Source organism: Poecilia formosa, unplaced genomic scaffold (genome assembly GCF_000485575.1).
Source record: "Poecilia formosa unplaced genomic scaffold, Poecilia_formosa-5.1.2 Scaffold358, whole genome shotgun sequence".
Classification (NCBI taxonomy): domain Eukaryota; kingdom Metazoa; phylum Chordata; class Actinopteri; order Cyprinodontiformes; family Poeciliidae; genus Poecilia; species Poecilia formosa.
The window spans coordinates 265,202-280,392 of record NW_006800297.1 but is presented as its reverse complement, the minus strand read 5'-3'; the positions used below and the strand labels follow the sequence as shown (position 1 = coordinate 280,392).

Sequence of the window (15,191 nt, the reverse complement as noted above, 5' to 3'; positions counted from 1 at the left end):
AACTTGATTTTTTTCTTTTGTTAGAATAAATACAGTGAACCTGAGTGGATCTGTCATAAAGTCAACATACTGGACCTGAGACGAACATAAAGGGGTTACACATGGATGGGAATGGAACATATCTAGCAATCTTCAAGTTGTTGACCAACCACCAGCACCTTAACAACATACTCATCTTAAGAAGATTGAAAAGAAAGAGAGCCCGGATTTTGGCCATGGCATTTTGTGGATCAGTGGCAGTAACATCAGTTCAGCGTGATGCATGAGTTCGGAGTTGAAGTCAGGAGTGGTGGGAAACAGATGTACGTTAATTGGCTTTAGTGACACCAACTTCATCCAAAATTTTAGAATGGCAACAAAAACATTTATGTACGTATGTGAACATCTCTCTTTGACTCACACGTACAGCCACACATCTTTGGCGACCCATACCAACGAGCAAACGAGTTGCCATGGGATTGTATTGGCTTGCAACAGGTGCATGTTATCGCACTATAACTAACCTTTTCGGTATTGCGAGGTTTACCATCTTCTCCCTGGTCCACGAGTTCTGCAAAGCAGTTTGTCGTGTACTTGTGCCGGAGTACATAAAAGTACCCTATGGAGCGGTTCTGCTAGAGGTGATCGAAGGATTCAAACAGAGATGGGGATTCCCGCAGTGTGCAGGAGCAATCGACGGGGCCCATAACCCCGTAGTTGCTCCAGAGGAGAATCACGATGATTATTTTAACCGCAAAGGACGCACTCAGTTATTCTACAGGGAGTAGTGGATCATTGTTTTGGGTAGTAAATACTGATATTTGCTCATTTTAAAATTCCGTAGTTAATACATTTAAAAAATGTCTTCCAACAGTTTTACCAACATTTATAGTGGATTTCCAGGAAGCGTCCACAATGCCAGGGTCCTCAAAAATTCCCATGTATTTCGCAACTGTCCACTTCCGTACTTGTTATCACTTTGAGATCCTTGGGAACAGGGTAGGGGGTCGCCATGGGGTTGGGGAGTGGGTGGGGGGGTCACACTACTTTTTCTATTTCTATGTCTTATTCCACCTATTGTAACTATACAGTATTTTACATGCTGTGGATGTAAAGCAACTAAAATAAAAACATTTGATCGCAAAAATTCCCATGTTTATTCCCTGGCAACACCAGTAAGTGTTTGACATTCTAGTGCTAGAAGTTAGTTATGGTGATAGGAAATTTTGATTTTATCCAACTTTTAATTTTTGTTTACTGTACAATTTTAGAACAAGATTTAGAAAGAGATAATGGGTGTTTGAGTGTCTATAATGCTGCTAGGTGATCCTGCTTACCCCCTTTGAAGCTGGTAGCTTAAAGGACACACAGATACAGGAACACTAACAGCAGGTCAACGCTACTTCAGTGAACGCCACAGCAAAGCAAGGATGACTGTGGAGATTGCATTTGGCCGACTGAAGAGTCGATGGAGGTGCCTTAGCAAAAGGCTTGATGTAGAGATTTCTACAATCAACACTGTCATCAGTGCATGTTGCACACTCCATAATGTTTGTGAAATTAATGTTGAAGGAGAGCAGAATAGTGCGTACTTGGAAAAATTCCATGCCAAAATTGACACCATTCAAAAGTTAAACATAGATGGAGACATCACAAAATATTGTTCAGAATTTTACACTAAATTATATAAATCAAAATATTCTACCTGTCGGTTTCTGGGATCTCTTACTGAAACAAACAAACAAAAAAACTGAGCGACTTTAAGGAATCTTGTGATAAGCCAATAACGCTACAGAAAATAATTTTCTCTAATTGACCCTTTGCATGTGACGTCACGCGCTCCTGAACTCCGCCATAGCGGTCCTTAAAAACAGACATCTGTAACCAAATATCGCTTCTACTTAGTTGATTTCACCTTAAAAACGGTCACAGGATACTACGAGGTCTGCTGCACAAACAGACAAGGATGCAAACGAAACTTGTCATTTTATTGTATAACTTTTAATGAGGGAAGTTATATCGGTTTTGGATTGCAACTGTGAATCAAAAATAACTGGCAGCTGTCAGTCATAATGACTTTTAAGCCCTTGATGTAATCGCGGATTTACAGCGAATTCTTTTTAAAAGGTAAGAAGACTAAAGTTAATATATTTTATGAGTAAATATGATTAGAAATATATCAAATATCGCTTTATGGAGAAGGAACCGTTGGTAACTATGGAGACAGTCACACCGTCATGTAGCGTAACGTATGGAAAAAAATGGTTAGCATATGGTCTTTTGTACGTTTTTTAATCCTGATCGGTTTAAGGTGAAACGCCGTTTATTACATAGTGATATAAATCATGTGGTGCGAATTCAGGAAAAGTCGGTAATTATATCAACATATCAGGAGGGAGGAGATATCAGTCTGTTTCTAAGCTAGCTATTTCAAACTTGTAAATAAGTATAAGCCATAAATAAACAGGCAGAAACAACTTGGGGAAACAATTTCAGTTGCTCTGTTCGATACGCCCATCCCTCATTTCATTACGTCTGTCATGACGCCTCGAATGATTAAGTGACGAAGTTGTAAAGGGTCAATAGTAAGCTGATAATATGCTAACTGACGTTAAAACAGCAAGGCAAATGCGGGTAACTATGACAACCAGTGACCGTTAAAGGCTGGTCCGGCTATGGGTCCGGCTGCAGTTAAGTTGCGTGCGCATCCGCTGTCTTTATAAATAAGAATTTAATGATTTTTTTAAAAAGTTTTATTTTTACTGTCATACCACCTTTGCTTGTTTGTGGTACGAAAATTTGGAGTCGGGTCCCAGATTAAGAAATTTAATACACAAATAAGTAAATTAATATATTATTATTATTATCATCATCATCATCGTTATTATTATTATTTATTATTATTATTAAAATAATATTAACAGTAATATTAGTAATACTATGGTAGTAATAATAATTATTAATTATAATGGTTATCTACTAAATATAATAATGAATATTAATTAATCTTCTTGAGGCCATCTGTGACCTCTTCTATGAGCTCACTGTAGTTCTGGGGCAAGGTTTTGCTTCTGGTTGTTGCTATGGAAACTATCAGATCAGTTCTGCATGACCCTTTGACCCTTTGCACGTGACGTCACGCTCTCTAGAATTTCTGCTACTCCGCCATGACAGACGTCAAAACAACCACGACTCTCCTTTAACGCGAGTCTAAATACAGACATCTATAGCCTTTATTTAATTGATTTCACCTTGAAAATGGCTATTGTTTGTATAGCCGACCGTGCAACGACCTGCCAAGGATGTAAACCAAACTTGTCATTTTATTTGAGGGAAGATACGGCAGCAATGGATAGCAGCCTTCAATCATGTTTGTCAACCCTCGGTGTAATCGCGGATACAGCAAACATTTTTACAAGGTAAGGGAAACTAAAGTTAATATACTTTATAAATAAGTATGATTAGAAAGATACCAAATATTGCTTTATGGAGAAGGTATGTGTACTTGGTAACCATTAGTAACCATGGAGACAATGGTTACTAATGGTTTTCTATACATGCTAGGGCATGTATAGAAAAGACGAGATAGCGTCTCGTCTTCTGTACATTTTTAAGGGCGCTCTGGTGTAAGAGGAAACGCTGTGTGTGTGTGAATTCAGGTATGGGTCGGTTTCTAAGCATATTCACAAATGCTGTTACACTAATTAAAAACAGTTTGTTTTAATTTTTGAAAATGAGGTCAAACAATATATCAAAACTATTAGAAATTTCACCAATACTAAAACCAATTAAAACTTGCACTTTATGTTCTTAATTTAATATATTTGTGTAATGTTATGGTGATAAATTGTGTTTGTAACCCCCTGGCGGTCATTATACCACCTTTTATGGTTTTGTACTGTTATGTATTCTCAAAGATTCAAGGACGAGAAAAAATAATCCACTTCCTGATCCCCATCTGAATTTCGCGCGTCATCTGGGTCACGTGTCTGCAACCTAGAAACTTGTCCAACACGGACAGAACGGCTTCGTTCACGTCCTCTGCCGTTATTGCTAAAACTACAGACAGCGTAGGAAAACGCCGTCATGGTCACAACTTCTGTTAGCTGATTGGTCAGGTTGAAATTCTTTCGGGGAAAAAAAAAATCAGCATAAATGGCAGAAAGCCCAGCCTGTGGTGTAAGCCAGATTTGAGTAGAGCAGAATAGAAAAGGGTAGGAATGCAATGACAAAGCTTTATCCCGACTCCAATAAAAACACGTTTTCAACTTTACTTACAGCAGGAATACAGATCCAGACACGACACAGTTTTCTGAAAGTACAACTCTAATATTTTATACATTTTCTGCATTGATGAAGTTTGAACTGAACTGTTTCAGAGATACAGAACGTCCGAAACCAGATTCCCTCATAAGTCTACAGTCTGAATCAAGACAGCCGCGGGTACAGCTCGATACTGTTGATCCTCAGGACAGTCTGCGGCTGCACGATGGTCCTCTTCTTCTGGAACCGGTGTCTTTTCCAGAACACCATGTGTATTTTGGGACAGGATTCGGTCTTTTCAATCACGGTGGCTTTGACCCTGACCAGCTCCTTCCCGAGCAGAGGCCTACCGACCAGAGTGAAGTCCTCCGCCCCGACCAGCAGCACTTTCTCCAAGTAGATCCGGTCTCCGCACTCCGCCTCGATGTGGTTCTCCACCAGGATCAAGTCCTCGTTGGTGACCTTCCACTGGCGAGCTGCGAAGTGCACCACGGCAAACAGTCGGCCGAAGTCCTGCCTCTCGATCCGGTCGTTCACGGTGCTCACCACGGCGGCGTGTCGGCTCCGCTCCTCCTCCGCTGACACGAAACTAGTTTGCTCCGACCACGGAGGGCTGGACAGGGAGGTCCGGGGCAGCAGGTCGCCGCTTACAGAGCTTTGTGTTCGAGCGGCACAGAGGGACAGGAGAGGGTGTAACGGTACTCGCACACCGTTTGTCCTCCACAGGGCAGCAAACCCTCGGCTAACCGCCGCCATTATCATCGTCCTCTTCTTCTTCTTGTTGATTTTTTATCTTATTCTTCTTTTATATTATGGAAGAAGGCAAACGTCTTAAGGTGCACCGCCACCTGCCGGACTGGAGCATGGACTGAACAATAATCAGAGGGAATTAAATTTATCCTGAAGAAAGAGTAGCACTATTTCAACATATTTTTACTCAAGTAGAAGAAAAAAGTAGTCATCCAAGAAAGTATTTGGTAAAAAAAAAATCTAATCAAGTAATGAGTAACTAATCAAATTATCAAGTATTTAACATTTAGAAATTGTATAATCAGATGGACCAAAATATAAAGTTAAGTAGAAATTTTGATATTTTAAGAACCAAAATGACAATCATTAATTTAAGTAACAAAAAAATTTGCAAAGATAATTTTCCCCCCAAATCAGTTTAAAAAAAAAAAAAAAACTTACGAAAGTTTAACAAAAACTCCAAGTAAAAAACACACTCCGAGTGTGTGTCTGTCTGGTGAATTTTTGGTTAAACATGTCCATTCTTCATTCAGTGAAGTTACTCATATTGGGTAGAGAATCCAGAAATTTTACTCAAGTAAGAGTAGCAATACTTCAATTGTGCAACATTGAAAAATACTCCTATAAGTATGTTTTTTCCTCAAATTTGCTCAAGTAAATGTAATTGAGTAAATGTAGTTACTACCCAACTTTGTGAATATAAAATTTACAAGTATGAATCTAACAGTTAGCCAGAAGAGTTAGCATATTTATTATAAATAAAACCACTTAGCATTAGTTTGGGGGATTTTAAAATAATAAAAAAATCAATTGAAAGGGGAACAATTCAGAAATAACTTATTAAACCCAAAGGGAAATTAAATGTTATGTTTAATAATAAACCTAATACATTAAAATTTTTAATTTCATAATTAGCTCAGTGTTGTAGAAAAGATGAACCACGTGACCCTGTGAAGGCCAGTTCAAAGAGTGTCGTAATTCTCTTTTTAAAGGCACTGGAAAGGCCTCCATTTTGCGCAGTTCATCCTACTTCCTGGTTTCTGGGAAGGAAGGGACCGACAGCAGCGGACACTATGGCTCTGCTTGTAGGTCAGTAGTGCGGGTAAAGTCTGCCGTGACAACCAGAAACGTTGAAAAGAGGCCTAGTGGTTTGTTTTATATGGCAACACGCAGAGGTGTCCTACTCGGGCAGTGACTGTAGGTAGCCGAACCGGGTTGACACTGACAGCTTTGAAGTAAACAGCTCTATGCTAACAGCTAGTCGCTAACGTTAGCCCCGGCTAACCTGTGAATTTCTTCGGCGGCGTTGAGGCACACTACTGCGACCTGCCAGCAGCCTTCCTCGAGCCGTTTCTTTTTTTGTTTGTTTGTTTATTTTTACCATACTGCTTCAACGAGAGACTGCCACGCCAGCACTTTCCATTCATGTTGTTTGGGCAAACGAGAGTACCGAAGCTCCGGTGAGTAAATGTTTGGCTTCAGTCCTCCTGAGTTTCGGCCAGGTATGTTGTTGCCATGTCTGGGAGCGGCTATGCAACCTGTCTCGGCCTGACTAAAGTTTCTGTCACAGATTACACGTTTCTGCTTGCCCGGAACTCGGTGTTTTTTAATTCTGGAAAACATAGTCAGCAGGTTACACACCGTAAAAGGTTCACATATAAAATACGTCGTTGTTTGGAATCAGGTGGATCAGTCCTCGAGGCAGCTGTCCCTGGTTCGATTCCTGGTCCTGGAAAATTAACTGCCATTTTTCTTGTCGAGCCATTTATGAATAAAACCCAATAAATAAAATGAAAAATAATTTTCATAAAGTGATTAACAACTACTTCGAAAGGTCTTACCTGTGGTGTTGAAATCGTAACTGCCCCACAGTCATGTATGTGTTTTACTTTTGTATCCGGTGACTTGTCGGTATGAACAGCTCTCTAAAATGATGTCCTATGCTGATTATAAATGTTAAATGGTGGATTGATGTTAAATCAGTTTATCTGACATATTGTTTATTTAGAAGCCATCAAATTACTTTTAGTCACTTTTAGTTTTTACCTCTGTTATTGTTAATCCTTAAATTAGTGAAATGGTTAATGTGAGCCTTTTATTATATTATGTCAATATTGAATATGGGGAATCAGTCTAGTTTTGGCCTAAATAAACAGTTCTTTAACACTGTAGCTCAGTTTATTTCCTTGACCACAGAAGCATTATACTTCCTCCTCTAAAGCTGGATTTCAGAGGTTGGTAGTAACTAGTTGCCTGTAATCAGTTACATTTAGTTGAGTAAATGTAGTGGATCATACTTTTATGAAGTATGATGAAATTTCACTCATGTTTGAGTGAAATTTCTGGATACTCTATCCACTGCTATTAACTTCACTAGATGAAGATCAAACTTGTTTTTAATTAAAAATTCACCAGACACAGACCAGTTTATGACAAAGTGAGATCTCTTTATTGTTCTAATTTTATTTTCTCTTATGACGCCTAAATTATGTAAGTTAGTCACTTTATTACTCAATGTACTTTTACTCTGTTCATATTTGTATACGAGTACCTACTATAAGTGTTAATTTATAAGCTTTATCTTGGAAAAAAATACCTGCAGAAGTGTTTCTTCTGCTTAAAATTGGTTATTTTGTAATTATTTGCACATAGCCATTTTTTTGTCCGTCTGGCATTTAGAATATTAAATTGGATGTTTTGATCAGCTACTTGGTACTTCAGTATCCTTTCAACAGAATTTTTTTACTCTTGAGTAATTTTGTGGACAACTACTTTTTATGTTTACCTGAGTAAAAATATGTTAGAGTAGTGCTGCTCTAAAGTAAAAAAATATATATACTCACCTTTTTACAACCACGTAAAACCTGAATTTATATCCACTTGTACAAAAAATATTTTTGCTGGTGTTTTTACAGTCAAACATGTTAAATAATTTGGACATTATAAGTTCAAACAGTCCATTAGTGTAAATTTAGGTACGATGCTAATTAGATTCATTAGGCGCTTAAGGAATCCAACACACTTGCTTCAATCCAAATATGTAGATTATTGATGCTATCTCTCAAATAGCATTAAATACAGATAAATATAATAAAATTTATTTGCTGTACAGTCACTGAAGGAGCAAAACCTCTACTTATGATGTTTGGCATGTAATAGATAAAATTATGTTGCCATGTATGTTACATCAACATGTAAAATGGCGGCCATTTTGTAATCAACAGTTTTCGATTTTCTTTCTCTTTTTTTTTTGGCCTTTGGTCCAACTAAAAAGTTTTAGAGCCACAAAAACAACACAGCTCTGTGAACCAAAACTAAATAAATATGTTTAGATCATCTTATTATAGAACAATTATGTTTTTGTTTTTTGTTTTTATGCATTTTCTTCAGTGAGATGAGACATTTACATAATTTGCAACTCATTTGCAAAAAAATATTACTTCATAAGATGCATTTTCTTACATTCTTTGTGGAAATATTTTGCATAAAAACACCAATGAAAAACAGCTAAAACTTAAAAAAACAAGTTGCCATTGAATTTAAAACATTGCTCCATTCTTTAGCATTTTTGTCCAGATTTATTTCGAACGAGACCCCTGAACTAGATAAATGCAGACAATCCTGACCTACGTTGCGGTCTGAACTGGGGATGTCCTGACTGGGTACCACACCAAGGTGCCTATCAAAGAATATTTGAATAATCTGTTTCCTAGTTGGTGACTCCACTTCACTCCATATCTCTATGATTTTACCTCGGCGGTGTTAATAGAGCTGCATTCAGTCCCATCATCTGAACTATTTAAAATTCAAACATTTGGAAAAAAATAAACTAAATCCAGGATTTATTTTTCATACAGCATTAAAAACATCTTCAGAAACGACATGTATTCAAATCTAGGGCTGCAACTAACTACCATTTTAGTAATATGCTATTTTCTAATATTATGATAAGTGTTTGCAACTGTTTTTGTAATAAATGCTTTTTTTATGATGTGGTCTCATCATAAAAAAGATTAATAGCTATTGTTATGACAATAAACAATCTATTTTTCTGACGATTACCAATTATTTTAATGAAAGAAATAAGCACATTCTACAGATTTTTCACTTACCCACTTTACCTTTTCTTTCTTCAATATAATAAAAGGATTATAGTATTGTTTAAAAAAGATGCAAATCAACTAGGGATTCACCAATATGAAAATTGATATCTAATATTATATTTATAGTTTTGTGCCGTTTGAACAAATTGAGAAAGGAAACGACCAAAGACAAATGGCAACAAGATGAAAACAAATATTTGTTGTTAATATCGGCCTGGTTTTATTTACCAGATCGACACCAATATGTTAAAAATGACTAATATTGACCGATGGCGATACATTCTGCATCATTAAAATAAACCATTCGGTTCCTTTTTTAAATAATGAACATTTTATGCCACAAGAGAACTTTTAAAAATATTTTTGTACAGTTTTGACTTAATTTTTGCTCTGAATATTTTGTTTTTCCAGCAAAGGCCAAGTATGTACACTCCAGTTAACAATTAACTGATTACTAAATTGGTTTACAATGATTTTAATAATCAGTTGTTCACGATTAATCTGATTGTTTTCAGCTCTAATCAGGTCTTTACTGAGGTGTGAAAGATATGCCGCACATTAACTTTAACATACTTAACGTATGCTGTGCGTCAAAAGTCTGAAGCCCGACTCAAACCTCAGATACTTTTCATGTAAAATGATCAAAGGGATTAATCTTAATCCACTTAATCCAGTGCTTTCACAGCTCTGAGTGAGTTGGTTTGTAAAATGCCCCCATCCCTGACCCCGACATTTCTGCTGCTGTGCTTTTCCGTTTACACCGCCTCACCGACTGGACTTGACTGGTGAGATTCCTGCAGCGTTTCTTGCAGAAACCCCACAGCCACGCGCCGTCAGGGTGAGGGAGGGACCAGCGCTGCAGGCATGAACCAGCTTAAGGCCTAAACTGGTTTGGGGAGATCCAGTGACCTCAGACACGTTGCACCGTCACTCTGTTAGATACTTTCATCGTGTCTGAATGTTCATATTTAAAGTAGCATGTGGCATCTAAATCACCATGACAGGGTTAGAATAGTTTTGGGATTTTTATTTTATTTTATTTTTATTTTTGACTAATTTAGTTAGTTTTTATTAATTTTTGCTAGTTTTTCTTACTTTAATCTCTGAATTCTGTTTCTCAGAATTACATTTTCCCTAATAGTTCTGAGATTAAAGTAATAATCCTGAATTAACCTCTCAGTTCTGACTCTTTTCATCAGATTTATATATATATTTTTCCTCATATTTACCGTTTGACTTGAGAGTTCCTAGATTCTGACTTCAGTCTATGAACTCTGGTGTTAATCTCTGTCTGAATTATGACTTTTTTAAAATCAGAGTTTCTAGATTAAAGTCAGATTTTTTTTCCCCCGGTGGCCCTAATCCTCTTCCGTAATGCTGAGACTAAAACAGTCCAAATAATATGGATTTATAATAATAATTATTATGTATGTGTTTGGCCTTGATCTTCCAAATAATACAACAGGGCTGATCATTTCCAATGTCTTCATTTGGTAATCATTGAGAAATTTGAATGCAAAATTTTTTACTCATCTTTGTTTATGTCATGACCCACAATCTAATTTTGCGGTTTTTATAAATTTCCTTCTCCATGGCAACACGGTTACCTAAACTCTGGTTCATGTCTGTCTCTCGTGTGTTTTGTAAGGAAAGTAAAGATGGTGGGAAAAGCCGGAGTGAAAATGCTTTGCAGTCCATCACAGAGACGTGGTAGGAATGACGGTCGGTCAAAACTGGAAAATGTGAAAGAAGAGGAGCAGGAAGTGATTCAACTCGTCAAAACACATTCATTTTCCATAAGATAATGGAGGAGTACAAGTAAAACTGGCTTAGCTTAGCATTAGTACCACTTGGAATGTTTATGTATAATGTACGATGGTGGATGAGGGCCACTGCAGACAGGAAATAAAAAAGGAGGACATTTCTGCCAAAAAATTATAGACATTTTCTAGAAAATGGTGGAAATTAATGAGCTTGAAAAGTGAAAAATTTTCTGGAAGAATTTCAGAAATTTTGAGATGGAAAAGAAACACTCCTGAGTTTGAAAAGTCGAACGTTTTCTGGAACTTAGACTTTTTGAGATTAATATCAGAAATTTCCACATTTTTCTTTATTTTTTTATTTTAAAAAAATAAATTAAACTTTTGAAACTCATAAATTTCCAAGTATTTTTTGTCTGTTTTTTTTTAGATTGTTCTGCCAGGGAAGGACGGCTTGCCTGGCAGAACTTAACTTCGTTTTCTATTTTCACTGGCCCTTATTCACTGTTGTAATAATATGTATGATGTGACTACAGATAATCTTTTCACTGCAGCACAAATATAAACTAACAGGAACAAATAAATTGTTAAATTTTGATTAAGATATGCATTTTAATTGATTGCATTTTGAGCTTGATATTTATCCTAAGCATGTCGTTTTGCAGAGAACATTATCTGTTTTATTTTGACGATTCAACATTATTTTGATAGATTTGAGTAGATTGCTTGAAGTTTGATGTGAGTGTAAACTTGTTTCTTCAGGAAAAATGGGAGTGCGTTTCTTCTAGAGAACTGATATATTTGTCACATTTCTGCCATCTAAGCTGCTCTCGGGTTACAGTGTTAGTTCAGTGACGTGTTGCAATGCCTGCACACAGGTACCCATGTTGCGAGCAAACTTGCAGGTGCAAACAAATCATGTTGTTTTGCTTGGAATGAACTTTGAATTGGATGGAATAAAATATGGGAATGCAGGGTGCAGAGTAACATTAACAGGAAAGTAAACAGTGGTGCAGTTGTTCCTGCGTTATCCACTCTATTTGTTTACAATCAAATGTAAACAAATGGATGCAGTTTTATGCAACTGCAAGGACGGCTTGCCTGGAAAATATGTGATGCCGCCCTTTTGAATCCATTTTTTCTCTATTCTGGTTGTTAGTTTGGACTTTTGTAATTGTTTACAGCATAACTTATTTAGGATGCTCTTGAGTATCTGTTCATTCACGTCTGACTTTTGACATCGGAAAGACTTTTTAGCCCCTTCTACTTATGCTCTGTTTTATTTTATTTTTGTGACCACTTGTTGTAACCTTTAAATGATTGCCTGTAAACCCCAGAACATCATTGGCTTTTAAAATGCTACGCTCAGTTATGTAAAGTAACTTTTATAAACATTTCTTTAGACATTTGTTGAAACTATCACCACGTCATGACGGTACGAAACAGATAGTCTGAGAAAACTGAGTTCCTCTGCCATCTCCCAGTGGCATCTAGAAACAACCAATCAAAGCCAGGAGGCGGTTCTCAGTGCTGTCAATCACCCTCTCCTCTCTCCACATTGCTCTCTGCTACGCTGCTGCTAGCATAGCATGTTATGAATGCTAAGGCTAGTTAGCATGACTACTGATGATGACGACAGATAAACGGATTTCCTGTAAGGGTCCATTGTTTCTCCACCATTAGCAAATTTATCAACCAGTACATGAGGGTGATTGACAGCACTAAGACCTTCCTCCTGCCTCTCATTGGCTGTTTTTGGTCGGGAGTGATGCATTTCGTCAGATGGCTATAGTAGCTCAGGGAGGAGGTGGAGAAAATTGATCTTTTGACAGATTATCTCTCGTGTTATTCTGTTATGACATGGTGACATTTTTAACAAATGTGTAAAAAAAACAAACAAAAAAAAAACAAAACTCCATTATTTATAAAAGTTACATACTGCAGGTTTAAATCCCTGTTTTTTCCCGCTTTAAACTTCAAGATGGTGTCTTCACCACGCCTGGACGGCTAAACGCATTGAGTTACTGCGATGTGATTGGCTGATTATACATTCTGTTAAGCATTTAAAAACCTGTGCTTAAAAGGTTTCCAAATGCCTGTGTTTTGCATTTGCTGAAATGGAGAACGCAGCTTCAGGGTTGAATAATTGTCTAAACTTTAACTTTGTAAGTTTAAACGTGTATTTTTTGTTTTCTAGAGAGTCGGTGTATGCCATCATTCAGGAGTTAGTAACTCCATTGGCCTTTGACCTCCAGAGAGAGTTGCCAGTAGAGGGACAGGATGCCGATTCCTCCCCCCCCTCCACCTGGCCCTCCACCTCCCCCAACCTTTAGTCAGGTGAGTGACTGGAACTAACGCATATATTTTTTCTTTTTTACTGCTAGCTTGCAATCAAAGTGAATTTATGGCTGGTTCTGCTACGACAACACACTTACAGTCAATCATTAAAAGAATGTTTTTCAGAAATGTGCTTGCTTTAGTTTCTTAACAGGCAGAGAAAAAGGAAATATGATATGTTTTGGAGTCTAAAAAAGCAAAAACAAGATTAAGTTGCCCATTTGTACCCATTCAGGTCTTGTCGACAGACTTTCTGCTCAAGGAAACAATGAAGGAAACAGAAATATGATATTGTGACTGTTAAGGCTGGCCTATTATGCTTCCTTGAACACGTTTATTGCTTTTTTGCACAAAGTCATTCTCAGATAATGAGCTTGCAGTCTGGTCAGTTCTGCCTATTTTCAGATATGTTAGGGTGTCGTGTCACATTAAATCCAATGTACTACTTCTGGCCACGCCCCCTAACTTAATGTTTACACTCGCTTGGGAAAATGGCTGGAAACAAATGCTAAATTATTCAACAATGCATCTTTGAAAAGTAGACCCTCCTGCACAACCAACAAGAATGCAGCAAGCAGTTTCTGGATGGCAAGTCTACAACAAAACAGTCGTCTTTTCCAGCAGCCATTGTACAGTGCTGCACAGTAAAACCAGCTGACCAAACGTGCTGGAGCTCAGCTTGTGTTGCTAGGTAACGGCGCCGCTCTCGTCAAATGTGACTGAACAGTCAGGAGGTTTTTGACGGGTTTTCCAGACACCAAAAGATGTGAACTTATTGCCAGAGATCAGCTGGGTTGTTTTTAGAAGCAGTGGAGACCCAAATGAAAGTTTAAAATCATGTAAAATGTGAATTTTGCATAATAAATCCCCCTTTAACATTTTCCCCAGGCCAACACCACGCCTCCGAAGCTGAATTCGTCTGAGGCGAAAGGCCGTGGAGCCCTGCTGTCAGACATCTGCAAAGGAGCCAAGCTGAAGAAGGTCACTGAAGTCAATGACCGCAGCGCTCCAGTACTGGACAGTGAGTAGCACTGAGACTGCATCCTTTTCTCTGACCCCTTTAGACTCCATTTACCTATTTACCAAAGATGTTAAAATGTTTCTGGATGCTTGCTGACTGATCAGTTGTAATCTGTTCTGTGTGGAAATTAGCATTTAGCTTATGCCATTCTGTTATTTTTTACCCTTTAAAAAAAGTAATTTAGCTGCCTGGACTACTTTAATAATCTCTACTAAATAAGATGTTAACCCTGAAATAGTAAATGTAGCCAAGTGCACTTGTTTTTCTTTCTGTTCAGCTACATTCTCTGTTCAAAATGGATCTGAACTGGGTCGTTCAGACTGCTTTGAAAAATCCGGATTTGGGTTTTCATTTGTATGTGAATGTAGCCTAAAATGGATTCCTGATCCTGCATACATGAATCAAATAAAAATTGATCTCACAGGATTTAAAGATAATTATCTGATTAGGGTGGAAGGTGTCAAACGTCTCTTTCACAAAACGGTTCTGTCATAAACCTGCAGAGATTCCTGAAACAACAAACCCATGTGACGTTTCCACAATCAGTCCAGAACCAAAGCAGCTTAAGAGTGGAGCACTTTATGTTCGATACATGAGGAGAAACTTGCATTTTAAAGGTCCCTTTGCTCCACATTTGGCCAAACAAGCACTCCACTGCACAGTCTTCCCGGCAATAAAGCTTCCTGGATATGCAAACAGAATACTAATAAACAAATGTGGCTGGCTAATTCTGATCTGAATGCATCCTTACATTCCTGATCTGACGCCGTCCACTCATTTTCTCATCACCCAAACTGCATGGAAACACTGACTGCAAATGTTTTTGTTCACCTGTAAATATTCATCATAGAGTTTGATATTAGTAGTAATACTTTAATAATAACTTTAATGCGTTTTACTGCATCTTTTTACCAGAACCTGGAGGAGGTGGAGGTGGCGGCGGAGGAGCGATTGTGCAAATGGAGCCGTGAGTGGCGC

The 15,191-nt window shown here is 37.7% G+C and overlaps 2 protein-coding genes across 2 annotated transcripts in view; one reads left to right on the top strand and one right to left on the bottom strand.

The window, feature by feature from the left end:
• Positions 1-4,202: 4,202 nt before the first annotated feature.
• On the bottom strand, positions 4,203-5,050 carry mrpl21 (mitochondrial ribosomal protein L21). Its single transcript, XM_007574645.2, has one exon. The coding sequence runs from the start codon at positions 5,002-5,004 to the stop codon at positions 4,408-4,410; it is 597 nt and encodes a 198-aa protein (XP_007574707.1). The 5' UTR covers positions 5,005-5,050; the 3' UTR covers positions 4,203-4,407.
• A 908-nt stretch (positions 5,051-5,958) lies between these two features.
• Positions 5,959-15,191, top strand: part of wipf2a (WAS/WASL interacting protein family, member 2a) — a 22,487-nt gene continuing 13,254 nt past the window's right edge. Inside the window, exons 1-4 of the mRNA XM_007574644.2 lie at positions 5,959-6,452; positions 13,053-13,192; positions 14,081-14,213; positions 15,129-15,146. Of these exons, the coding sequence (XP_007574706.1) occupies positions 13,136-13,192; positions 14,081-14,213; positions 15,129-15,146 (208 nt within the window). The 5' untranslated portion in view covers positions 5,959-6,452; positions 13,053-13,135. The remainder of the gene's footprint in view (positions 6,453-13,052; positions 13,193-14,080; positions 14,214-15,128; positions 15,147-15,191) is intronic.